The following is a 27,939-nucleotide window of genomic DNA, read 5'->3' as shown; positions in this document are numbered from 1 at the left end:
GGTGATGCGAGTGCATCCAGGAGGAAATAGCAGACAGACAGGTAGAGATACGGGAGGAGATGGTGGAGTCAGAGGTGGGGAAGGAGAGGAAAATCTGAGCATCATCAGCATAGAAATGGTATGAGAAACCATAGGATGCGATGAGGGGGCCCAGGGAGCGGGTGTAGAGAGAGAACAGGAGAGGACCCAAGACTGACCCTAGGGGGACTCCAGTTAAGAGAGGGTGAGGTGTGGAGGTTGCTCCACGCCAGGTTACCTGGTAAGTGCGGTTGGAGAGGTAGGAGGAGAACCAGGCCAGAGATCCCCAGGTCAGCAAGAGATGATAGTAGAATAGAGTGATCAACAGTGTCAAAGGCAGCAGAGAGGTCAAGGAGAATTAGGACAGAGGAGAGAGAGGCAGCTCGGGCACACTTAAGTGAATTGGTGACAGACAGGAGGGCGGTTTCAGTGGATTGGGCAGAGCGGAAGCCAGATTGGAGAGGGTCAAGCAGAGAGTAGTTAGACAGGAAAGCAGAGAGCTGGCGGTGTACAGTCCGCTCGAGGGTTTTGGAGAGGAAGGGTAGGAGGGAGACAGGACGGTAACTCTGGAGGGAGGTGGGGTTGAGGGTAGGTTTTTTGAGGAGGGGAGTGATAGAGGCTTTTTTGAAGGCAGAGGGAAAGATACCAGAAAGTAGAGAGGTGTTGAGGAGGGAGGAGATGAAGGGGAGTAGAGCAGGAGCAGCAGCTTGAAAGAGGTGAGTGGGGAGGGGGTCCAAGGCACACGTGGTGGGTTTGTGACCCTGGAGCAGGGAGGAGAGGTCAGAGTCTGAGAGGGGCAAGAAGGTGGAGAAGGAGGGCGAGTTAGTAGGGGATGTAGTGGGTGTAGGGGTTGGAGCAGGAGGGGGTAGAGTTACCAGGGTGGTTACAAACAATGGTAGTAACACATACTAGAGGTCTTCACAGGTCTACCTGGACCCGAGGACCCGAGACCCGATCCGTACCGAACGCGTTTTCGGGTGCAGATTTGTCACCCAACACCCGGGTCGGGTCAGGTCCGATTTTGTTTACTCGGTAATACACAAACTGTCAATTACCATTAAAGAGGCTGTCTTTGGTACTAAAATCCTTACTGGAGCCCTACAGGGTTTTCTGTCCCCCCTCTCCCTGCAGCTCATGCATGCGCCCGACAGCCAGCACAGATCTCTCCTGTCACAGCAAGTCATAATAGGTTCTTGTGCAGAAGGGAGGCTTGCCCATGACAAAGGCTTACAAAAAAACATGACTCCACCTCTACCTCAGTTATATAGCCCCGCCTGCCTTCTAAACAAGATAAACAGGAAAAATCATTTCACCCCCGCCCTCTATACAGGACTCACGGGAGCACAGAGGGCACATTAGGCCCCTCTGCAATACTGGCTCTCACTGCAGCACTGCCCCTGCACTGAGCTAGTGTCATCGCCCTTAACAAACTATTACACATGAGAAGGGAAGTCACCTTTGAAACATTTTGTAATTCTCAGTTTGTTTTCCTTCATACATATTTCAGGTACTGAAACACTGTTCGCTCAGCGCTGTGAAAATGTGCTTTTCAGAGAGATACCAGCTTTCAGCAGTCAGTGCAGTTCTATTTAAATTACAGACTTTTTTTTTTCCTTCTTGCAGCTATTATGCCGCCCTCCCCCCCTACACCCTCTTCACGTAAGTACATCGCTTTTTTCTTTATATTTTTCTCTCTTGTTCATACCAGGGATGCACATTGGTTAAAATCCAAATTTACAGCCACAATAGGTATGCAGTCGTTGTTTTAAAACAAAAGTCATGTTTTAATCACTTGCAGCATCACATCCACATATCTGAAGCTTGTCCTTTCATATTCAATTCCACAGACTTTTTTTCTTCTTCTCACAGCTCATAATCTGTTTGAGATACAGTACCAGGTTCATATTTTAAATATTTTGGAAACTCCTTAGGCCAGATCTTAACAGTACCCTTATCACGTAACAAATGATCTTCATATTCAGAACACAGCTCTATTCTGTGATCCTCTAGTTCAAGTTTGATCACGGGTATCGCACAAGAAACATGAACCCTTTGTGGGTGTCATGTAACAAAGCTGCCATCGTCACAGGGTGAAAGACTCAAACCTGAGAGACCATCTGAGGTGCTGACTTCATATTTGCATGTGCATAACACTGCCTGCTAAATGTTTCAGTGCCCTTGACAGTCTAGCTTAGGGGTGGCCAACCCTGGTCCTGGAGAGCCACAGTCCAGCAGGATTTATAGGTAAACCTTAAATCAGCCATTTCCTGAAGAATGCAAGTTTTTGATCAATTTAGCAGCATCATGTGTTCAATTAAACAAGGAGTGGTCTGCTCTGGTCCAAGAGAGCTGCAGGGTGTTCAGGTTTTCATTCAAATTATCTCAAAATTACTTAAATGAACAAATGACCTGCTTAACTAGTCAAAATGAAATTGTTCCAAGTTTTAGAAATTGATTATTTAATGGTTACCTATAAAACAAGGGCTGGCCACCACGGTCTAGCTGAAACAGCGCCCCCCCCTCACTGGTAAGGGACCTCACGATTCATGGCAGAGACTTACTTCCTCACCTCCAGGATTCAGTGACTTTACCTCGCTTCCATGGACAGCCAACTCGAGTGGACTCGAGTGCGCTTGAATTGGCCTGAATTGTCCCAGAACTCGAGTTGGTGATAAAGGAGGCGTTTCCATGGTTTTCTGAGTTATTACGTGAGGTGGGCAGGAAATACTACCGACTTTCAACAGAAATACTTGCAAGTTAAACGTCAAGGCGTGAATTCAATGCAGACGGAATTATAGTCAAACTCTCAACAGTTTAAAAGATAAATCCATCTCGATATTCTTTCACATTTGTTTCACACAATACATATCCATAGATTGCTCTATATTACCCCATAATCATTAATGTTTTCAAATCTTTTTATTCAGTAAAAATGGCTCTCTCATCTTACTTGTTTTTGGCATTCACGAACCCGGGTGTATAATTATGTTCCCGCCCCCTATAACATTTTTGATTGACATTTAGTGATGTCATTTTCTTCCAGCCTGAAATCAGACAGAATTGGGAGCCAACTCGCATAATTTAAAAACATGCAAATGGAGGTGGGTGGGGGGCAACTCGAGCACTTTCCCGACTTCTGTGGTTCATGGAAACGTGGTATTTGTAACTCAACACCATGATTGACAAGTGGAGCCCTACAGGGTTTTCTGACCCCTCCTGCAGCTCATGCATGCGCCCGACAGCCAGCACAGATCTCCCCTGTCACAGCAAGTCATAATAGTTACTTGTGCAGAAGGGAGGCTTGCCCATGACAATGGCTTACAAAAAACATAACCCCACCAGTTATGTAGCCCTGTCTGCCTTCTAAACATGACATACAGTAAAATCATTTCACCCGCGCCCTCTATACAGGACTCACGGGAGCACAGAGGGCACATTAGGCCCCCCTGCAATAATGGCCCTCTACTGCACTGGTATAATCACCCTTAACAAACTATTACACATCAACAGCGAAGTCATTTTCTTTTCTTTCTTTGAAAAATGTCGTAATTCTCAGTTTGTTTTCCTTCATACATATTTGAGGTACTGAAACACTGTTCGCTCAGCGCTGTGAAAATGTGCAGCTTTTCAGAGAGATAGCGGCTTTCAGCAGTCAGTGCAGTTCTATTTAATTTACTGACCGTTTCCTTATTTTCTCCTTCTTACAGCTGCCCAGGCGCCCGTCCCCATTAACCCCCCTCCAAGTAAGTAAGGTCTAAAGGTCTAAAGGTGCTTTAATATTACTAAGACGCAGTTTACCTATCACTGTGCAGGAAACACACGGAACTCTAGATGGCAGAGTGGCAGTTTTGAAGACTATTATATCTGATAAAAAGATTGCATTTGTATCTGTTTATGCCCCAGCGATTTATTACCCAGACTTTTTTAGCTCGCTAACTACTATATTGCTGGACATGTCAGATTATAGCCTTGTTCTCGGCGCTGACATGAACGCGGTGGTTAACCCTGCTATCGACCGATCGAGTCTGGATCAAGGCAGGACACAACAGGCGGCTTCTCTCACTTTGCAGAGATTTATTTCAGATTCAGGGCTTGTTTCGCATATTTAACCCGTCTGCTAAACAATTTACTTTCTTTTCGGGCCAGACATAAATCTTTTTCTAGGATTGATTTTATTTTTGTATTGAAAACACTTTTTTCCGAAGTACACAGTATTGACATTAATCCTGCGGCATTATCTGATCATTCGAGTGTCACTTCTAGATTAGTGTTGGCTGACACTCCCACTCGAGCTACACGATGGCGCTTCAATACAACTTTACTGCAAAAGGAGTCTTTTTGTGTAACAATGCAAGCTAAACTGGATGAGTTTATTAGTTTTAACCGTGGCTCGGTGGATGACCCACGTATAGTATGGGATGCAATCAAGGGATTTATTAAAGATACTTCCACTGTATTTGCTTCTGATTTGAATACATCTAGACTTAGTAAGATTAAAGAATTAGAAACTAAATTGGCTATATTAAATCATAATTTACAAAATTCCTATTCTGAGACCACTGCACTTGAACTCGACTTGGTTAAAAAATAATGACTTGCTTTGCTTAGGCATCGGGCAGAGTTTCTTATTCACAGGGCTAGACAGAATTATTATTTTCATGGTTCAAAACCCTCTCATTTCTTGGCTCTCAGACTTCGCAATAATGAGCGCTTGGTGAACATACCATCTATTAGATCTACACAGGGTGGATTACTGACTGACCCCTCGCAAATTAATTCAGAATTTCGCTCCTTCTATTTTAAATTGTACAGCTCAGACACCCCCTTTGATCAGACCACATGTACGCACTTCCTACAAGACCTTAGACTGCCACGTCTTTCAGCTGAGGAAGTATCTGCACTTGGCGCGCCGTTATCTCTAGCTGAATTAAAAGGCTTTGCAAGATATGAAAAAATCAAAATCGTCTGGTTTTGATGGAATACAACCTGAGTTTTTTCTTACTTTTTTTAATCAGCTAGGACCGCTTCTGTTAAAGATGATAAACCGCTATTGAAAAGGGCTCATTTGGAAGAGATGTTAATTCAGCTATTGTATCTCTATCGTTAAAAAAAAGATAAAGACCCACTAACTGTGCGAGCTACCGCCCTCTATCGTTAATAAATTCTGATATTAAGATCTATTCCAAGGTCTTGTCACGTCGTCTTGAGGTTTATATGACTAAACTGTTTCATCATGACCAGACAGGCTTTATCAAGTAACACCTCGCATCTGATAATGTGCGTAGCCTTCTTCATGTTATCCATGCAGCTATGGATGTCAATACTCCTTGTGCAGTCCTGTCACTGGATGCTCAGAAAGCCTTTGATCTCCTTGAATGGGGGTATCTGTGGTCGGTTTTGGAGCAGATGGGTTTGGGGTCAGACTTTATTAGTATGGTTAAGGTGTTGTATGCTAACCCATCTGCAATGGTGCTTACGGGCAGTAAATGTTCCTCCCAGTTTGCTATCTCCAGGGGTACCCGTCAGGGTTGCCCACTCTCTCCGCTTCTGTTCGCTCTATCACTTGAACTGCTTGCCCAGGCTGCTCGTCAGTCAACAGCTTTTAATCCTATTAATATCAATGACACTCAGCATCACATTTCACTCTGTGCTGATGATGTGCTTTTATTTGTTGATAAAGTGCCTCAATAACTCCCTCATTTACTGTCCATTTTTGATGATTTTAGTTTATCAGGTTATAAGATTAATTGGTCTAAGTCAGCCCTAATGCCCCTAAATGCTGCAATGAGAAAATGTGTCCTTTCTTCTAATATACCGGTGGTCAAGCACTTAAGATATCTTGGTGTAGAAATATACTCCTCACTGCATGCAATCACTTCGAATAACTTTAACACAGTTTTCAGACAGATAGAGGCTGACTTAACCAGATGGACCTACATCCCCAACTCACTACAAGCTTGTATCTCAATAGTCAAAACGAATGTTTTTCCACACATTAACTTCTTCAGTTCTATGATCCCCCTTTCCCCCACTACTAAATATTGGGACAAATGGCAAGCTGCCTTCACACATATTACACAATATTCTAGTTAAGGGGGAAAATCAAAGGGCTTGGTGACCACACTCTATACCCTCCTTCTCCAGGCATCATACAAACCTTTGGTGATTAGTTATGGTCTATTTGTTTTGTGTATTCTATTGTTTTCTTTAATTTAAATAAAAAAATAAAAAAAATAAATAATTGATCACAAAAAAAAAGAAGCTGCTTGATGAGATTCTGGGATCAATAAGCTACTAACAACCAAACGAGCAAGATGGGCCGAATGGGGCCTCCTCTCGTTTGTAAACTTTCTTATGTTCTTAAACACTCAAATCTGAGAGACCATCTGAGGTACTGACTTCATATCTGCATTTGCATAACACTGCCTGCTCAATGTTTCAGTGCCCTTAACAGTCTAGCTCAGGGGTGGCCAACCCTGGTCCTGGAGAGCCACAGTCCAGCAGGTTTTATAGGTAACCCTTAAATCAGCCATTTCTGAAGAATGCAAGTTTTTGATCAATTTAGCAGCTTCATGTGTTCAATGAAATCAGGAGTGGTCAGCTCTGGTCCAGGAGAGCTGCAGGGTGTTCAGGTTTTCATTCAAATTATCTCTAAATTACTTTAAATGACCAAAATGAAATTGTTCCAAGTCTTCAGAAATGTATGATTTTAGGGGTTAGCTGTAAAACCTGCTGGATTGTGGCTCTCCAGGGACGAGGGTTGCCCACCCCCCCGGTATAGCTGAAACAGCGCCCCCCACTGGTTAGTGGCCTCACGATTGTTAAAATGAGCTTCTCACAGTGGCAACAAATTACTTGCATTTAAGTCACTCCTGTTTGTTAGTTATTTTAAATTTGTTTCAAATGAAAGTAGTTGAACAAAGTGTGTCTCTGGTAAACCTTCTTCAATAAGGTTTACTGTAGCCCCCTACTGCACACCCCGACTCGAATCACTTCTGAATATTCATACTCGCCTCCAGGATTCAGTAACTTAGTAACTCTGAATTAAAAGATGCGACTAGCTTGAGAGTGTGAAAGGAGCTTTATCTTCAGTCCTGGGTTACAGTGGCGAGGGGACATTCAAACATATCTAAAACATATCAATACATCACTCAATTAATACTAAACAATATTAAAGTGATCTTTTTATTTTGAAATGAAACAATGTTTTGAAATGGAGCTCTGCTGTTATAAACCACTAAACACAGTGGTTGGGCTGATTTTATTTAAATCTCATTTTTACTGCATCAAGACAAACTCGGATATTTATTTACAAGACATACTAGGAGGAGTGTGAGGAAGCTGCTCCTGAACTTCATCGCAACATAATTAAAATAACCAGTCTTTCGTTTCTCCATTCCCATTAATAATAGCCCTCACAGACAGCTTGCAAATAAACATTATTATAGTATTAACGTGTACCTGTTAAAATCCTGTCTGGCACAGTTGTTTGTAAAAGAATGTCATTCATTTACTTGCCTGTTCTGGCTGTTGTGGGTGGCATCGGGTTAGTGGAGCGGAGGAGAGAGAAAATAGGGAAAAAGAGTTATTTTTGGAATAAGGTTTTATTATTAAAGAAAGTATTACTTACCATATAGCTCATGAGTAAAGCCGGAGCGCAGAGCGAGGGCATGATTAGCAGGGGAGTGCAGAGCGAGGGCATGATTAGCAGGGGAGCGCGGAGCGAGGGCATGTTTAGCAGGGGAGTGCAGAGCGAGAGCATGTTTAGCAGGGGAGCGCGGAGCGAGGGCATGTTTAGCAGGGGAGTGCAGAGCGAGAGCATGTTTAGCAGGGGAGCGCGGAGCGAGGGCATGTTTAGCAGGGGAATGCAGAGCGAGGGCATGTTTAGCAGGGGAGCGCAGAGCGAGGGCATGTTTAGCAGGGGAGTGCAGAGCGAGGGCATGTTTAGCAGGGGAGCGCAGAGCGAGGGCATGTTTAGCAGGGGAGTGCAGAGCGAGGGCATGTTTAGCAGGGGAGTGCAGAGCGAGGGCATGTTTAGCAGGGGAGCGCAGAGCGAGGGCATGTTTAGCAGGGGAGCGCAGAGCGAGGGCATGTTTAGCAGGGGAGTGCAGAGCGAGGGCATGTTTAGCAGGGGAGCGCAGAGCGAGGGCATGTTTAGCAGGGGAGTGCAGAGCGAGGGCATGTTTAGCAGGGGAGCGCAGAGCGAGGGCATGTTTAGCAGGGGAGCGCAGAGCGAGGGCATGTTTAGCAGGGGAGTGCAGAGCGAGGGCATGTTTAGCAGGGGAGTGCAGAGCGAGGGCGTGTTTAGCAGGGGAGCGCAGAGCGAGGGCGTGTTTAGCAGGGGAGCGCAGAGCGAGGGCATGTTTAGCGAGGGAGCACAGAGCGAGGGCGTGTTTAGCAGGGGAGCGCAGAGCGAGGGCATGTTTAGCGAGGGAGCACAGAGCGAGGGCATGTTTAGCGAGGGTGCGGAGAGCGAGGGCATGTTTAGCAGGGGAGTGCAGCGAGAGGGCATGTTTAGCAGGGGAGTGCAGAGCGAGGGCATGTTTAGCAGGGGAGTGCAGAGCGAGGGCATGTTTAGCAGGAGTGCAGAGCGAGGGCATGTTTAGCAGGGGAGCGCAGAGCGAGGGCATGTTTAGCAGGGGAGCGCAGAGCGAGGGCATGTTTAGCAGGGGAGTGCAGAGCGAGGGCATGTTTAGCAGGGGAGTGCAGAGCGAGGGCATGTTTAGCAGGGGAGCGCAGAGCGAGGGCATGTTTAGCAGGGGAGCGCAGAGCGAGGGCGTGTTTAGCAGGGGAGCGCAGAGCGATGGCATGTTTAGCGAGGGAGCACAGAGCGAGGGCGTGTTTAGCAGGGGAGCGCAGAGCGAGGGCATGTTTAGCGAGGGAGCGCAGACCGAGGGCATGTTTAGCGAGGGTGCGGAGAGCGAGGGCATGTTTATCAAGGGAGCGCAGAGCGAGGGCATGTTTAGCAGGGGAGTGCAGAGCGAGGGCATGTTTAGCAGGGGAGTGCAGAGCGAGGGCATGTTTAGCAGGAGTGCAGAGCGAGGGCATGTTTAGCAGGGGAGCGCAGAGCGAGGGCATGTTTAGCAGGGGAGTGCAGAGCGAGGGCATGTTTAGCGAGGGAGCACAGAGCGAGGGCATGTTTAGCGAGGGTGCGGAGAGCGAGGGCATGTTTATCAGGGGAGCGCAGAGCGAGGGCATGTTTAGCAGGGGAGTGCAGAGCGAGGGCATGTTTAGCAGGGGAGTGCAGAGCGAGGGCATGTTTAGCAGGAGTGCAGAGCGAGGGCATGTTTAGCAGGGGAGCGCAGAGCGAGGGCATGTTTAGCAGGGGAGTGCAGAGCGAGGGCATGTTTAGCAGGGGAGTGCAGAGCGAGGGCATGTTCAGCAGGTGCGTGTGCACATAACCAGGCTACAATAGAAGGGAGTGTGCCCAATGTTAGTGCATAGAGATAGTTTTAGTATAGTCCAAAGTGGAGGAGCCATAACCAGGTGGGGGAGATACGGGAACACAGAGGGCACATTAGGCCCCTCTGCAATAATGGCTCTCACTGCATCACTGGCCCTGCCCTGAGCTGGTGTAATCGCCCTTAACAAACTATTACACACAAAAGGGTAATGAGACATTTTGTAATTCTCGGTTTGTTTTCCATCATCCATATTTCAGGTACTGAAACACTGTTTGTGCAGCGCTTGGAAAATTTGCAGCTTTTCAGAGAGAACCCTTTACACAAGCTGTTTAAAAGTATTTTTTTTCACAGTAAAACAGGTTTTACGTAGTAGTGCATACTGATATATCATCTCCTGATCACTCATTTTATCACCAAACTCCTCAATGATGCGATCCAAGTCATTATTTTATTACTACAACATCTGAATGTCTGCAAATGTCTGTGATGTTCTTTGAGCGCCGGATGCAGAAGCAGCTGTCTTGTTTGTTTATGTCCGTGTTATCTCTGTGGTGCTGGGGCGATGTGTATTGCTCAGGTCCGCCCCTTTTTTTTCAGCTTCTCTTGGCCATTGAAAGGTTTTCTCGGCTTTTTCTGGAGAAAAAACCACTAGAGACCTGTGCTTGACGTCTTTTTGATGATGTCGGACAGGGTCCAACATAGAACCGGAAAGGAAAATTGCAATGTCGGACCAGGTCCAACAACAAAGAGTTAATGTTTCACACATTTCATATTTGTGTATTTTACTTCCAATATTTTAAGTCATATTTTAACCTCGGCTTGTTATTCAAAGCGTGTACCATATAGATCAACTTAGACAAACAATAGTAATCATAAAAGCATAAAGAAGGACTGTAAGTTAGCACTAAAATGTCATCTATTTTAATAGCATAAAAAAAACATTCATAGTCGATTTTACGACGTACCATTTCTCCATAAGCTTCTAAAAAGTGTGTGTATCCAACATTGAAAAAACAGAAAAAAAAACAACTCAATTTAAATTAAACTTCAACACAGTGCACAAGATTCAATTTTTAGTTTCATTCACTCCTATATTGTTGGCAGGAAACAAAATATGTCCAGAACCAAAAAACCTTGACTTTTCTCATTAAAAGTCAAAGCCGTTGTCTGATACAATACTAGTTCCCAGCGTCCCTCCCCTTCACAACGGCGCTTGTGCCTTAGCATGAAAAAATAGACTTCATTTCCCAGCGTCCCTCTCTTTCATGGCTTCTCGGTTCAGCTCGCTTGAATAACTTTAATTACAGATGTCTGACATCTTATTCGCCGTCCTTTTTGATTAATAAATAGTAGGTACGCGTTTTTACGCAGTGCTTTAATCACACGGGCTATTCACTTCACTGAAATAATGTACAGTACTAAGACTAGGGCCCTATAAAATCTGTGTTATGTTTTTCTGATTTCCATTTTTACCGATTAAAAAAATTAAATATTTTAATTAGGTTTATTTAAATTAACTTATGCACACCGCAGGCAAGGCGAACAACACAAAACCGTAAACCTACAGGCTTCTGCTTTTTCCATTTGGTTTGAGTTCATGTTCATTGGATTAAGAGTATTGTTTTATCTAATTGTATTGAAAAATAGTATTGTTAACTTTAAAAACGGGTTGTATTTGTTTTTAGTGCAGTGTGGGGGCGCTCCGAAACAAACAGATAGGCAGGGAGCCGAGTGTAAAAAAAAAAAAAGAAACAACGGTTTCATAGCTTACCGTTTAAACGTTGAAACCTTTAAAGCCCTACCCAACACCCGGGTCGGGTCCGATTTTGTTTACTCGGTAAAACACAAACTGTCAATTACCATTAAAGAGGCTCCTTTGGTTATAAAAATCCTTGTTTATAATTCCTGTTGTGTGGATTGGCTTCCCCCAGTAGCACATGACATGGCGTGCAGAGCGCAGCAGCAGACACGTGACCCGCATCGAAGGGGTTTCTTTACATCATTCTTAAAAGTCAGAGTAATGGATTTGTTTATTTGTTTAGGACGTGAAAGAAAATCTTCAGAAAAAACCAATTCCATGAACAAAAGCTCACAGAAAAATGCAAGTCTGCGGAGTGGGAATTGTTTGTTGTTGTTGTGGACAAAGAAGGAAAACAAGTTTTGCAAAACACAAATTTTACATCAATTCCATTTGCTCTTGTGTTCAGTTTGTAATAAAATCACACGTTTACGAGATCGTACTTCATTTCATTTGATTTTCAGATAATGTATTTATCTTTTTATCTTTTACACAAACATATATATTTAATTTGGTTCATGATGGAATAAACACTGATAATAAAACTACAAAAGAAAGTTGTGGATATCGAGTCACTGTTCCTTCCCCTATCTATCTCCCTGTGGGACATTAAAATTCCATCTAACTATTACTAATTTTACACCTGTTGCCTGCTCGGGCAGTACCGGACAGACTCCAGGTAAAACCGCTTCTTTATTCCTTCTCTTTACAAGCCCCTTTCCTTCGGGGTATAACAGAGCTCTGGTGTTCTCTCAGCTTGCTCTGCCCCAGCGTAATAATCTCAGCTGCATGCCGTCAGAATTCAGCAATCCTCCGGGGACACTCCTGTCAATACACTTCCTACCCGAGAGAGAAGGACACGGAACAGTGACTCTTTAATTGGCTTTCAATCCTGCACGTCTCCACGCCCCGACCAATCACAGAGCGCCTGCGCACCTCCACCTGGCCTGTGCATCAACACCATGATTGACAAGTGGAGCCCTACAGGGTTTTTTGACCCTCCCCCTGCAGCTCATGCATGCGCCCGACAGCCAGCACAGATCTCCCCTGTCACAGCAAGTCAAAATAGTTACTTGTGCAGAAGGGAGGCTTGCCCATGACAATGGCTTACACAAAACATAACCCCAGCTCTACCTCAGTTATGCAGCCCTGTCTGCCTCCTAACCATGACATACAGTAAAATCATTTCACCCGCGCCCTCTATACAGGACTCATGGGAGCACAGAGGGCACATTAGGCCTCTCTGCAATACTGGCCCTGCTCTGAGCTGGTATAATCACCCTTAACAAACTATTACACATCAACAGGGAAGTCATTTTCTTTTCTTTCTTTGACAAATGTTGTAATTCTCAGTTTGTTTTCCTTCATACATTTTTCAGGTACCAAAACACTGTTCGCTCAGCACTGTGAAAATGTGCTTTTCAGGGAGATAGCGGCTTTCAGCAGTCAGTGCAGTTCTATTTAAATTACTGACCGTTCCTTTTTTACTTCTTCTTACAGTTCCCCAGGCGCCTGTCCCCATTAACCCCCCTCCACGTAAGTACATTGTTTTTATTCTTTACATTTTTCTCCTTTGTTTATACCAGGGATGCACATTGGTTAAAATCACAATTTACCGTCACGATAGGTATGCGGTCGTTGTTTTAAAACAAGTCATGTTTTAATGTCCACGTAGGCTCAAGCAAGGCTGTATTGTTGATGGGATGGGACTTGCAGCATCACATCCACATATCTGAAGCTTCTCCTTTCATATTCAATTCATATGTTTTTCTTCATAGCTCATAATCTGTTTGAGATACAGCACCAGGTTCATATTTTAAATATTTTGAAATCTCCTTAGGCCAGATCTTAGCAGTACCCTATCTGTGACCTCATGAGGCTGCCATTTATGGTCCATGTGACTTTGTGGTTTCCAGATGACACGTAACAAATGATCTTCATATTCAGAACACAGCTGTATTCTGTGATCCTCTAGTTCAAGTTTGATCACGGGTATCGCACAAGAAACATGAACCCTTTGTGGCTGTCATGTAACAAAGCTGCCATCGTCACAGGATCTGTATTAGGTCCTCTGCTTTTCCTAATCTACATTAATGATTTAGATTCTGGTATAGTAAGCAAACTTGTTAAATTTGCAGACGACACAAAAATAGGAGGAGTGGCAAACACTGTTGCTGTAGCAACGGTCATTCTAAATGGTCGACAGCATTCAGAACTGGGCAGACACATGGCAAATGACATTTAATAGAGAAAAGTGTAAAGTACTGCACGCAGGCATTATAAATATATGGGAGATACTGAAATTGAAGAAGGAATCTATGAAAAAGACCTAGGAGTTTATGTTGACTCAGAAATGACTTCATCTAGACATTATGGGGAAGCTATAAAAAAGGCCAACAAGATGCTCGGATATATTGTGAGAAGTGTTGAATTTAAATCAAGGGAAGTAATGTTAAAACTTTACAATGCATTAGTAAGACCTCACCTAGAATATTGTGTTCAGTTCTGGTCACCTCGTTACAAAAAGGATATTGCTGCTCTAGAAAGAGTGCAAAGAAGAGCAACCAGAATTATCCCGGGTTTAAAAGGCATGTCGTATGCAGACAGGCTCAAAGAATTGAATCTGTTCAGTATTGAACAAAGAAGACTACGCGGCGATCTGATTCAAGCATTCAAAATCCTAAAAGGTATAGACAATGTCGACCCAGGGGACTTTTTCAACCTGAAAAAAGAAACAAGGACCAGGGGTCACAAATGGAGATTAGATAAGGGGGCATTCAGAACAGAAAATAGGAGGCACTTTTTTACACAGAGAATTGAGGGTCTGGATCCAACTCCCCAGTAATGTTGTTGAAGCTGCTTGATGTTTAAACTCCCCGCAAAAGTGATCTGCCTGTCTCGATTTTCTGCGTAGAAAACATGTGGATGTTGCTTGCATTCAGGAATCACATTTGAGAGAACGTGATGTTAACAGATTTTCTAATAAACACTATTACGTGGCTGCCTCGAGCTGTGCCGACTCCAGGTCTAAAGGTGCTTTAATATTACTAAGACGCAGTTTACCTATCACTGTGCAGGAAACACACGGAACTCTAGATGGCAGAGTGGCAGTTTTGAAGACTATTATATCTGATAAAAAGATTGCATTTGTATCTGTTTATGCCCCAGCGATTTATTACCCAGACTTTTTTAGCTCGCTAACTACTATATTGCTGGACATGTCAGATTATAGCCTTGTTCTCGGCGCTGACATGAACGCGGTGGTTAACCCTGCTATCGACCGATCGAGTCTGGATCAAGGCAGGACACAACAGGCGGCTTCTCTCACTTTGCAGAGATTTATTTCAGATTTAGGGCTTGTTTCTCATATTTAACCCGTCTGCTAAACAATTTACTTTCTTTTCGGGCCAGACATAAATCTTTTTCTAGGATTGATTTTATTTTTGTATTGAAAACACTTTTTTCCGAAGTACACAGTATTGACATTAATCCTGTGGCGTTATCTGATCATTCGAGTGTCACTTCTAGATTAGTGTTGGCTGACACTCCTACTCGAGCTACACGATGGCGCTTCAATACAGCTTTACTGCAAAAGGAGTCTTTTTGTGTAACAATGCAAGCTAAACTGGATGAGTTTATTAGTTTTAACCGTGGCTCGGTGGATGACCCACGTATAGTATGGGATGCAATCAAGGGATTTATTAAAGATACTTCCACTGTATTTGCTTCTGATTTGAATACATCTAGACTTAGTAAGATTAAAGAATTAGAAACTAAATTGGCTGTATTAAATCATAATTTACAAAATTCCTATTCTGAGACCACTGCACTTGACCTCGACTTGGTTAAAAAAGAATGACTTGCTTTGCTTAGGCATCGGGCAGAGTTTCTTATTCACAGGGCTAGACAGAATTATTATTTTCATGGTTCAAAACCCTCTCATTTCTTGGCTCTCAGACTTCGCAATAATGAGCGCTTGGTGAACATACCATCTATTAGATCTACACAGGGTGGATTACTAACTGACCCCTCGCAAATTAATTCAGAATTTCGCTCCTTCTATTCTAAATTGTACAGCTCAGACACCCCCTTTGATCAGACCACATGTACGCACTTCCTACAAGACCTTAGACTGCCACGTCTTTCAGCTGAGGAAGCATCTGTACTTGGCGCGCCGTTATCTCAAGCTGAATTAAAAGAGGCTTTGCAAGATATGAAAAAATCAAAATCGCCTGGTTTTGATGGAATACAACCTGAGTTTTTTCTTACTTTTTTTAATCAACTAGGACCTCTTCTGTTAAAGATGATAAACCGCTATTGAAAAGGGCTCATTTGGAAGAGATGTTAATTCGGCTATTGTATCTCTATCGTTAAAAAAAAGATAAAGACCCACTAACTGTGCGAGCTACCGCCCTCTATCGTTAATAAATTCTGATGTTAAGATCTATGCCAAGGTCTTGTCACGTCGTCTTGAGGTTTATATGACTAAACTGGTTCATCATGACCAGACAGGCTTTATCAAGTCACGCCTCACATCTGATAATGTGCGTCCCCTTCTTCATGTTATCCATGCAGCTATGGATGTCAATACTCCTTGTGCAGTCCTGTCACTGGATGCAGAGAAAGCCTTTGATCTCCTTGAATGGGGGTATCTGTGGTTGGTTTTGGAGCAGATGGGTTTGGGGTCAGACTATATTAGTATGGTTAAGGTGTTGTATGCTAACCCATCTGCAATGGTGCTTACGGGCAGTAAATGTTCCTCCCAGTTTGCTATCTCCAGGGGTACCCGTCAGGGTTGATCGCTCTCTCCGCTTCTGTTCGCCCTATCACTTGAACCACTTGCCCAGGCTGCTTGTCAGTCAACAGCTTTTAATCCTATTAATATCAATGATACTATGATCCCCCTTTCCCCCACTACTAAATATTGGGACAAATGTCAAGCTGTCTTCACACATATTACACAATATTCTAGTTAAGGGGGAAAATCAAAGGGCTTGGTGACCACACTTTATACCGTCCTTCTCCAGGCATCATACAAACCTTTGGTGATTAATACTGTTTGGAAAAGGGACTTCACCTTTACAGATAAAGAAATATCTTGGGTCACAGTATGGAATAATTTAGGGACAGCTTCTAAGAATCCTAATCATCAGCTTATCCACTTCAACTTTCTTCATAGAACATACTTAACCCCTCTAAAAAGATGTCATATGAAACTGGCCCCTACTCCCCTCTGCATGCTCTGTCCCCAGGGTACCGTAGGTACATTCTTACATATGGTCTGGGAATGTCCTGATGTGCTTGTGTTCTGGAAGCAGGTCTCTACAACCCTGTCTGTTATTCTTAATAGTGAGATTCCTTGTTCACCTAAAATCTTAGCCGGCTTCACTGCCCTTCGTTGGTGGAATTCTGAATTCTGCTACTAGGGTCCTTTTTGTGCAGCTTTTCAGAGAGATAGCGGCTTTTAGCAGTCAGTGCAGTTCTATTTAAATCACTGACCGTTTCTTTTTATTCTCACAGCTGTCAGTGACAAGGATGACGAGCTCCCCCCCTCTCCATGTAAGTACATTGTTTTTATTCTTTACATTTTTCTCCTTTCTTTATACCAGGGATGCACATTGGTTAAAATCACAATTTACAGTCACGATAGGTATGCGGTCGTTGTTTTAAAACAAGTGCCACGTTTTAACCCTTTGCGGTCCTGTGTTGGACCAGGTCCGACATTACGATTTTCCCTTTCCTGTCCGACATCATCAAAAAGACGTAAAAAACAGGTCTCTAGTTGTTGTTTCTCCGGCAAAAGCCGTGAAAACCATTCAATGGCCGAGTGAGACCGATAGGAGCCGAGAGAAGCCGAAAAATAAAAGGGGTGGATCTGAGCAATACACATCGCCCCGGCACCACAGAGATAACACGGACACAAACAAACAAGATAGCTGCTTCTGCATCCAACGCTTAAAGAATATCAGACATTTGCAGAGCTAATAAAATCGTGACTTGGATCGCATTATTGAGGAGTTTGGTGATAAAACGAGTGATCAGGAGATGATTTACCGGTATGCACTATTACTGTGAAGAGGTATGTGAAAAATACAGCGAACAGGGGGTGGGGCGGGGCTGTAGATGCACTACTGAGTGTCCTGTTGATATGCAGTGCCTTTTAAACCTGTTGTACTGTGAAAAAAAAAAAAAAAAAAAAAAAAAAAACTTTAACAGAGTGCCTAAAATAAACTGCGCGTGTGAAAATAAATTGGACCTGACTAGTCTGAGACGCGCTGAATAAATTGACCACAAAGAGTTAATGTCCACGTAGGCTCAAGCAAGGCTGTATTGTTTATGGGATGGGACTTGCAGCATCACATCCACATATCTGAAGCTTGTCCTTTGATATTCAATTCCAGACTTTCTTTTTCTTCTCATGGCTCATAATCTGTTTGAGATACAGTACCAGGTTCTTTTTTTAAATGTTTTGTAAACGCCTTAGCCAGATCTTAACAGTACCCTATCTGTGACCTCATGTGGCTGCCATATATGGTCCATGTGACTTTGTGGTTTCCAGATGACACGTAACAAATGATCTTCATATTCAGATCACAGCTCTATTCTGTGATCCTCTAGTTCAAGTTTGATCACAGGTATCGCACAAGAAACATGAACTCTTTGTGGCTGTCATGTAACAAAGCTGCCATCATCACAGGATCTGTATTTTTTCCTAATCTACATTAATGATTTAGATTCTGGTATAGTAAGCAAACTTGTTAAATTTGCAGACAACACAAAAATAGGAGGAGTGGCAAACACTGTTGCAGCAGCAAAGGTCATTCAAAATGATCTAGACAGCATTCAGAACTGGACAGACACATGGCAAATGACATTTAATAGAGAAGTGTAAAGTATTGCATGCAGGCAATAAAAATATGCATTATAAATATCATATGGGAGATACTGAAATTGAAGAAGGAATCTATGAAAAAGACCTTGGAGTCTTCATCTAGACAATGTGGGGAAGCTATAAAAAAGGCCAACAAGATGCTCGGATATGTTGTGAGAAGGGTTGAATTTAAATCAGGGGAAGTAATGTTAAAACTTTACAATGCATTAGAAAGACCACATCTAGAATATTGTGTTCAGTTCTGGACACCTTGTTACAAAACGTATATTGCTGCTGTAGAAAGAGTGCAAAGAAAAGCAACCATAATTATCCCGGGTTTAAAAGGCATGTCATATGCAGACAGGCTCAAAGAATTGAATCTGTTCAGTCTTGAACAAAGAAGACTACGCGGCGATCTGATTCAAGCATTCAAAATCCTAAAAGGTATAGACAATGTCGACCCAGGGGACTTTTTCAACCTGAAAAAAGAAACAAGGACCAGGGGTCACAAATGGAGATTAGATAAAGGGGCATTCAGAACAGAAAGCAGGAGGCACTTTTTTACACAGAGAATTGAGGGTCTGGAACCAACTCCCCAGTAATGTTGTTGAAGCTGCTTGATGTTTAAACTCCCCGCAAAAGCGATCTGCCTGTCTCGATTTTCTGCGTAGAAAACATGTTGATGTTGCTTGCATTCAGGAATCACATTTGAGAGAACGTGATGTTAACAGATTTTCTAATAAACACTATTACGTGGCTGCCTCGAGCTGTGCCGACTCCAGGTCTAAAGGTGCTTTAATATTACTAAGATGCAGTTTACCTATCACTGTGCAGGAATCACACGGAACTCTAGATGGCAGAGTGGCGGTTTTGAAGACTATTATATCTGATAAAAAAGATTGCATTTGTATCTGTTTATGCCCCAGCGATTTATTACCCAGACTTTTTTAGCTCGCTAACTACTATATTGCTGGACATGTCAGATTATAGCCTTGTTCTCGGCGCTGACATGAACGCGGTGGTTAACCCTGCTATCGACCGATCGAGTCTGGATCAAGGCAGGACACAACAGGCGGCTTCTCTCACTTTGCAGAGATTTATTTCAGATTTAGGGCTTGTTTCTCATATTTAACCCGTCTGCTAAACAATTTACTTTCTTTTCGGGCCAGACATAAATCTTTTTCTAGGATTGATTTTATTTTTGTATTGAAAACACTTTTTTCCGAAGTACACAGTATTGACATTAATCCTGTGGCGTTATCTGATCATTCGAGTGTCACTTCTAGATTAGTGTTGGCTGACACTCCTACTCGAGCTACACGATGGCGCTTCAATACAACTTTACTGCAAAAGGAGTCTTTTTGTGTAACAATGCAAGCTAAACTGGATGAGTTTATTAGTTTTAACCGTGGCTCGGTGGATGACCCACGTATAGTATGGGATGCAATCAAGGGATTTATTAAAGATACTTCCACTGTATTTGCTTCTGATTTGAATACATCTAGACTTAGTAAGATTAAAGAATTAGAAACTAAATTGGCTATATTAAATCATAATTTACAAAATTCCTATTCTGAGACCACTGCACTTGAACTCGACTTGGTTAAAAAAGAATGACTTGCTTTGCTTAGGCATCGGGCAGAGTTTCTTATTCACAGGGCTAGACAGAATTATTATTTTCATGGTTCAAAACCCTCTCATTTCTTGGCTCTCAGACTTCGCAATAATGAGCGCTTGGTGAACATACCATCTATTAGATCTACACAGGGTGGATTACTGACTGACCCCTCGCAAATTAATTCAGAATTTCGCTCCTTCTATTCTAAATTGTACAGCTCAGACACCCCCTTTGATCAGACCACATGTACGCACTTCCTACAAGACCTTAGACTGCCACGTCTTTCAGCTGAGGAAGCATCTGTACTTGGCGCGCCGTTATCTCTAGCTGAATTAAAAGGCTTTGCAAGATATGAAAAAATCAAAATCGCCTGGTTTTGATGGAATACAACCTGAGTTTTTTCTTACTTTTTTTAATCAGCTAGGACCGCTTCTGTTAAAGATGATAAACCGCTATTGAAAAGGGCTCATTTGGAAGAGATGTTAATTCGGCTATTGTATCTCTATCGTTAAAAAAAAGATAAAGACCCACTAACTGTGCGAGCTACCGCCCTCTATCGTTAATAAATTCTGATGTTAAGATCTATGCCAAGGTCTTGTCACGTCGTCTTGAGGTTTATATGACTAAACTGGTTCATCATGACCAGACAGGCTTTATCAAGTCACGCCTCACATCTGATAATGTGCGTTCTCTTCTTCATGTTATCCATGCAGCTATGGATGTCAATACTCCTTGTGCAGTCCTGTCACTGGATGCAGAGAAAGCCTTTGATCTCCTTGAATGGGGGTATCTGTGGTTGGTTTTGGAGCAGATGGGTTTGGGGTCAGACTTTATTAGTATGGTTAAGGTGTTGTATGCTAACCCATCTGCAATGGTGCTTACGGGCAGTAAATGTTCCTCCCAGTTTGCTATCTCCAGGGGTACCCGTCAGGGTTGATCGCTCTCTCCGCTTCTGTTCGCCCTATCACTTGAACCACTTGCCCAGGCTGCTTGTCAGTCAACAGCTTTTAATCCTATTAATATCAATGATACTATGATCCCCCTTTCCCCCACTACTAAATATTGGGACAAATGGCAAGCTGTCTTCACACATATTACACAATATTCTAGTTAAGGGGGAAAATCAAAGGGCTTGGTGACCACACTTTATACCGTCCTTCTCCAGGCATCATACAAACCTTTGGTGATTAATACTGTTTGGAAAAGGGACTTCACCTTTATAGATAAAGAAATATCTTGGGTCACAGTATGGAATAATTTAGGGACAGCTTCTAAGAATCCTAATCATCAGCTTATCCACTTCAACTTTCTTCATAGAACATACTTAACCCCTCTAAAAAGATGTCATATGAAACTGGCCCCTACTCCCCTCTGCATGCTCTGTCCCCAGGGTACCGTAGGTACATTCTTACATATGGTCTGGGAATTTCCTGATGTGCTTGTGTTCTGGAAGCAGGTCTCTACAACCCTGTCTGTTATTCTTAATAGTGAGATTCCTTGTTCACCTAAAATCTTAGCCGGCTTCACTGCCCTTCGTTGGTGGAATTCTGAATTCTGCTACTAGGGTCCTTCTTGTGCAGCTTTTCAGAGAGATAGCGGCTTTCAGCAGTCAGTGCAGTTCTATTTAAATCACTGACCGTTTCTTTTTATTCTCACAGCTGTCAGTGACGAGGATGACGAGCTCCCCCCCTCTCCATGTAAGTACATTGTTTTTATTCTTTACATTTTTCTCTTTTGTTTATACCAGGGATGCACATTGGTTAAAATCACAATTTACAGTCACGATAGGTATGCGGTCGTTGTTTTAAAACAAGTGCCACGTTTTAACCCTTTGCGGTCCTGTGTTGGACCAGGTCCGACATTACGATTTTCCCTTTCCTGTCCGACATCATCAAAAAGACGTAAAAAACAGGTCTCTAGTTGTTGTTTCTCCGGCAAAAGCCGTGAAAACCATTCAATGGCCGAGTGAGACCGATAGGAGCCGAGAGAAGCCGAAAAATAAAAGGGGTGGATCTGAGCAATACACATCGCCCCGGCACCACAGAGATAACACGGACATAAACAAACAAGATAGCTGCTTCTGCATCCAACGCTTAAAGAATATCAGACATTTGCAGAGCTAATAAAATCGTGACTTGGATCGCATTATTGAGGAGTTTGGTGATAAAACGAGTGATCAGGAGATGATTTACCGGTATGCACTATTACTGTGAAGAGGTATGTGAAAAATACAGCGAACAGGGGGTGGGGCGGGGCTGTAGATGCAGTACTGAGTGTCCTGTTGATATGCAGTGCCTTTTAAACCTGTTGTACTGTGAAAAAAAAAAAAAAAAAACTTTAACAGAGTGCCTAAAATAAACTGCGCGTGTGAAAATAAATTGGACCTGACTAGTCTGAGACGCGCTGAATAAATTGACCACAAAGAGTTAATGTCCACGTAGGCTCAAGCAAGGCTGTATTGTTTATGGGATGGGACTTGCAGCATCACATCCACATATCTGAAGCTTGTCCTTTGATATTCAATTCCAGACTTTTTATTTCTTCTCATGGCTCATAATCTGTTTGAGATACAGTACCAGGTTCTTTTTTTAAATGTTTTGGAAACGCCTTAGCCAGAACTTAACAGTACCCTATCTGTGACCTCATGTGGCTGCCATATATGGTCCATGTGACTTTGTGGTTTCCAGATGACATGTAACAAATGATCTTCATATTCAGATCACAGCTCTATTCTGTGATCCTCTAGTTCAAGTTTGATCACGGGTATCGCACAAGAAACATGAACTCTTTGTGGCTGTCATGTAACAAAGCTGCCATCATCACAGGATCTGTATTTTTTCCTAATCTACATTAATGATTTAGATTCCGGTATAGTAAGCAAACTTGTTAAATTTGCAGACAACACAAAAATAGGAGGAGTGGCAAACACTGTTGCAGCAGCAAAGGTCATTCAAAATGATCTAGACAGCATTCAGAACTGGGCAGACACATGGCAAATGACATTTAATAGAGAAGTGTAAAGTATTGCATGCAGGCAATAAAAATATGCATTATAAATATCATATGGGAGATACTGAAATTGAAGAAGGAATCTATGAAAAAGACCTTGGAGTCTTCATCTAGACAATGTGGGGAAGCTATAAAAAAGGCCAACAAGATGCTCGGATATGTTGTGAGAAGGGTTGAATTTAAATCAGGGGAAGTAATGTTAAAACTTTACAATGCATTAGAAAGACCTCATCTAGAATATTGTGTTCAGTTCTGGACACCTTGTAACAAAAAGTATATTGCTGCTGTAGAAAGAGTGCAAAGAAGAGCAACCATAATTATCCCGGGTTTAAAAGGCATGTCATATGCAGACAGGCTCAAAGAATTGAATCTGTTCAGTCTTGAACAAAGAAGACTACGCGGCGATCTGATTCAAGCATTCAAAATCCTAAAAGGTATAGACAATGTCGACCCAGGGGACTTTTTCAACCTGAAAAAAGAAACAAGGACCAGGGGTCACAAATGGAGATTAGATAAAGGGGCATTCAGAACAGAAAGCAGGAGGCACTTTTTTTACACAGAGAATTGAGGGTCTGGAACCAACTCCCCAGTAATGTTGTTGAAGCTGCTTGATGTTTAAACTCCCCGCAAAAGTGATCTGCCTGTCTCGATTTTCTGCGTAGAAAACATGTTGATGTTGCTTGCATTCAGGAATCACATTTGAGAGAACGTGATGTTAACAGATTTTCTAATAAACACTATTACGTGGCTGCCTCGAGCTGTGCCGACTCCAGGTCTAAAGGTGCTTTAATATTACTAAGACGCAGTTTACCTATCACTGTGCAGGAAACACACGGAACTCTAGATGGCAGAGTGGCGGTTTTGAAGACTATTATATCTGATAAAAAGATTGCATTTGTATCTGTTTATGCCCCAGCGATTTATTACCCAGACTTTTTTAGCTCGCTAACTACTATATTGCTGGACATGTCAGATTATAGCCTTGTTCTCGGCGCTGACATGAACGCGGTGGTTAACCCTGCTATCGACCGATCGAGTCTGGATCAAGGCAGGACACAACAGGCGGCTTCTCTCACTTTGCAGAGATTTATTTCAGATTTAGGGCTTGTTTCTCATATTTAACCCGTCTGCTAAACAATTTACTTTCTTTTCGGGCCAGACATAAATCTTTTTCTAGGATTGATTTTATTTTTGTATTGAAAACACTTTTTTCCGAAGTACACAGTATTGACATTAATCCTGTGGCGTTATCTGATCATTCGAGTGTCACTTCTAGATTAGTGTTGGCTGACACTCCTACTCGAGCTACACGATGGCGCTTCAATACAACTTTACTGCAAAAGGAGTCTTTTTGTGTAACAATGCAAGCTAAACTGGATGAGTTTATTAGTTTTAACCGTGGCTCGGTGGATGACCCACGTATAGTATGGGATGCAATCAAGGGATTTATTAAAGATACTTCCACTGTATTTGCTTCTGATTTGAATACATCTAGACTTAGTAAGATTAAAGAATTAGAAACTAAATTGGCTGTATTAAATCATAATTTACAAAATTCCTATTCTGAGACCACTGCACTTGACCTCGACTTGGTTAAAAAAGAATGACTTGCTTTGCTTAGGCATCGGGCAGAGTTTCTTATTCACAGGGCTAGACAGAATTATTATTTTCATGGTTCAAAACCCTCTCATTTCTTGGCTCTCAGACTTCGCAATAATGAGCGCTTGGTGAACATACCATCTATTAGATCTACACAGGGTGGATTACTAACTGACCCCTCGCAAATTAATTCAGAATTTCGCTCCTTCTATTCTAAATTGTACAGCTCAGACACCCCCTTTGATCAGTCCACATGTACGCACTTCCTACAAGACCTTAGACTGCCACGTCTTTCAGCTGAGGAAGCATCTGTACTTGGCGCGCCGTTATCTCAAGCTGAATTAAAAGAGGCTTTGCAAGATATGAAAAAATCAAAATCGCCTGGTTTTGATGGAATACAACCTGAGTTTTTTCTTCCTTTTTTTAATCAGCTAGGACCGCTTCTGTTAAAGATGATAAACCGCTATTGAAAAGGGCTCATTTGGAAGAGATGTTAATTCGGCTATTGTATCTCTATCGTTAAAAAAAAGATAAAGACCCACTAACTGTGCGAGCTACCGCCCTCTATCGTTAATAAATTCTGATGTTAAGATCTATGCCAAGGTCTTGTCACGTCGTCTTGAGGTTTATATGACTAAACTGGTTCATCATGACCAGACAGGCTTTATCAAGTCACGCCTCACATCTGATAATGTGCGTCCCCTTCTTCATGTTATCCATGCAGCTATGGATGTCAATACTCCTTGTGCAGTCCTGTCACTGGATGCAGAGAAAGCCTTTGATCTCCTTGAATGGGGGTATCTGGGGTTGGTTTTGGAGCAGATGGGTTTGGGGTCAGACTTTATTAGTATGGTTAAGGTGTTGTATGCTAACCCATCTGCAATGGTGCTTACGGGCAGTAAATGTTCCTCCCAGTTTGCTATCTCCAGGGGTACCCGTCAGGGTTGATCGCTCTCTCCGCTTCTGTTCGCCCTATCACTTGAACCACTTGCCCAGGCTGCTTGTCAGTCAACAGCTTTTAATCCTATTAATATCAATGATACTATGATCCCCCTTTCCCCCACTACTAAATATTGGGACAAATGGCAAGCTGTCTTCACACATATTACACAATATTCTAGTTAAGGGGGAAAATCAAAGGGCTTGGTGACCACACTTTATACCGTCCTTCTCCAGGCATCATACAAACCTTTGGTGATTAATACTGTTTGGAAAAGGGACTTCACCTTTATAGATAAAGAAATATCTTGGGTCACAGTATGGAATAATTTAGGGACAGCTTCTAAGAATCCTAATCATCAGCTTATCCACTTCAACTTTCTTCATAGAACATACTTAACCCCTCTAAAAAGATGTCATATGAAACTGGCCCCTACTCCCCTCTGCATGCTCTGTCCCCAGGGTACCGTAGGTACATTCTTACATATGGTCTGGGAATGTCCTGATGTGCTTGTGTTCTGGAAGCAGGTCTCTACAACCCTGTCTGTTATTCTTAATAGTGAGATTCCTTGTTCACCTAAAATCTTAGCCGGCTTCACTGCCCTTCGTTGGTGGAATTCTGAATTCTGCTACTAGGGTCCTTCTTGTGCAGCTTTTCAGAGAGATAGCGGCTTTTAGCAGTCAGTGCAGTTCTATTTAAATCACTGACCGTTTCTTTTTATTCTCACAGCTGTCAGTGACGAGGATGACGAGCTCCCCCCCTCTCCATGTAAGTACATTGTTTTTATTCTTTACATTTTTCTCTTTTGTTTATACCAGGGATGCACATTGGTTAAAATCACAATTTACAGTCACGATAGGTATGCGGTCGTTGTTTTAAAACAAGTGCCACGTTTTAACCCTTTGCGGTCCTGTGTTGGACCAGGTCCGACATTACGATTTTCCCTTTCCTGTCCGACATCATCAAAAAGACGTAAAAAACAGGTCTCTAGTTGTTGTTTCTCCGGCAAAAGCCGTGAAAACCATTCAATGGCCGAGTGAGACCGATAGGAGCCGAGAGAAGCCGAAAAATAAAAGGGGTGGATCTGAGCAATACACATCGCCCCGGCACCACAGAGATAACACGGACATAAACAAACAAGATAGCTGCTTCTGCATCCAGCGCTTAAAGAATATCAGACATTTGCAGAGCTAATAAAATCGTGACTTGGATCGCATTATTGAGGAGTTTGGTGATAAAACGAGTGATCAGGAGATGATTTACCGGTATGCACTATTACTGTGAAGAGGTATGTGAAAAATACAGCGAACAGGGGGTGGGGCGGGGCTGTAGATGCACTACTGAGTGTCCTGTTGATATGCAGTTCCTTTTAAACCTGTTGTACTGTGAAAAAAAAAAAAAAAAACTTTAACAGAGTGCCTAAAATAAACTGCGCGTGTGAAAATAAATTGGACCTGACTAGTCTGAGACGCGCTGAATAAATTGACCACAAAGAGTTAATGTCCACGTAGGCTCAAGCAAGGCTGTATTGTTTATGGGATGGGACTTGCAGCATCACATCCACATATCTGAAGCTTGTCCTTTGATATTCAATTCCAGACTTTTTATTTCTTCTCATGGCTCATAATCTGTTTGAGATACAGTACCAGGTTCTTTTTTTAAATGTTTTGGAAACGCCTTAGCCAGATCTTAACAGTACCCTATCTGTGACCTCATGTGGCTGCCATATATGGTCCATGTGACTTTGTGGTTTCCAGATGACACGTAACAAATGATCTTCATATTCAGATCACAGCTCTATTCTGTGATCCTCTAGTTCAAGTTTGATCACGGGTATCGCACAAGAAACATGAACTCTTTGTGGCTGTCATGTAACAAAGCTGCCTCCGTCACAGGATCTGTATTTTTTCCTAATCTACATTAATGATTTAGATTCCGGTATAGTAAGCAAACTTGTTAAATTTGCAGACAACACAAAAATAGGAGGAGTGGCAAACACTGTTGCAGCAGCAAAGGTCATTCAAAATGATCGACAGCATTCAGAACTGGGCAGACACATGGCAAATGACATTTAATAGAGAAGTGTAAAGTATTGCATGCAGGCAATAAAAATATGCATTATAAATATCATATGGGAGATACTGAAATTGAAGAAGGAATCTATGAAAAAGACCTTGGAGTCTTCATCTAGACAATGTGGGGAAGCTATAAAAAAGGCCAACAAGATGCTCGGATATGTTGTGAGAAGGGTTGAATTTAAATCAGGGGAAGTAATGTTAAAACTTTACAATGCATTAGAAAGACCTCATCTAGAATATTGTGTTCAGTTCTGGACACCTTGTAACAAAAAGTATATTGCTGCTGTAGAAAGAGTGCAAAGAAGAGCAACCATAATTATCCCGGGTTTAAAAGGCATGTCATATGCAGACAGGCTCAAAGAATTGAATCTGTTCAGTCTTGAACAAAGAAGACTACGCGGCAATCTGATTCAAACATTCAAAATCCTAAAAGGTATAGACAATGTCGACCCAGGGGACTTTTTCAACCTGAAAAAAGAAACAAGGACCAGGGGTCACAAATGGAGATTAGATAAAGGGGCATTCAGAACAGAAAGCAGGAGGCACTTTTTTTACACAGAGAATTGAGGGTCTGGAACCAACTCCCCAGTAATGTTGTTGAAGC

The 27,939-nt window shown here is 42.5% G+C and overlaps 1 protein-coding gene across 8 annotated transcripts in view; it reads left to right on the top strand.

The window, feature by feature from the left end:
• The window catches only part of LOC131723102 (protein diaphanous homolog 1-like), a 98,285-nt gene that overhangs the window by 17,782 nt on the left and 52,564 nt on the right, over window positions 1-27,939 (top strand). For 3 of the 8 annotated variants that reach the window (XM_059016502.1, XM_059016503.1, XM_059016501.1), the window contains exons 5-10: window positions 1,642-1,677; window positions 3,726-3,761; window positions 12,721-12,756; window positions 16,741-16,779; window positions 21,368-21,406; window positions 25,987-26,025. In XM_059016502.1, coding sequence (XP_058872485.1) covers window positions 1,642-1,677; window positions 3,726-3,761; window positions 12,721-12,756; window positions 16,741-16,779; window positions 21,368-21,406; window positions 25,987-26,025 — 225 coding nt within the window. The remainder of the gene's footprint in view (window positions 1-1,641; window positions 1,678-3,725; window positions 3,762-12,720; window positions 12,757-16,740; window positions 16,780-21,367; window positions 21,407-25,986; window positions 26,026-27,939) is intronic. The other 5 variants (XM_059016504.1, XM_059016506.1, XM_059016505.1 and 2 more) reach the window with 5 other exon arrangements.

Source organism: Acipenser ruthenus, chromosome 53, assembly GCF_902713425.1.
Source record: "Acipenser ruthenus chromosome 53, fAciRut3.2 maternal haplotype, whole genome shotgun sequence".
Classification (NCBI taxonomy): domain Eukaryota; kingdom Metazoa; phylum Chordata; class Actinopteri; order Acipenseriformes; family Acipenseridae; genus Acipenser; species Acipenser ruthenus.
This window is presented reverse-complemented; position numbering and strand designations above follow the sequence as displayed.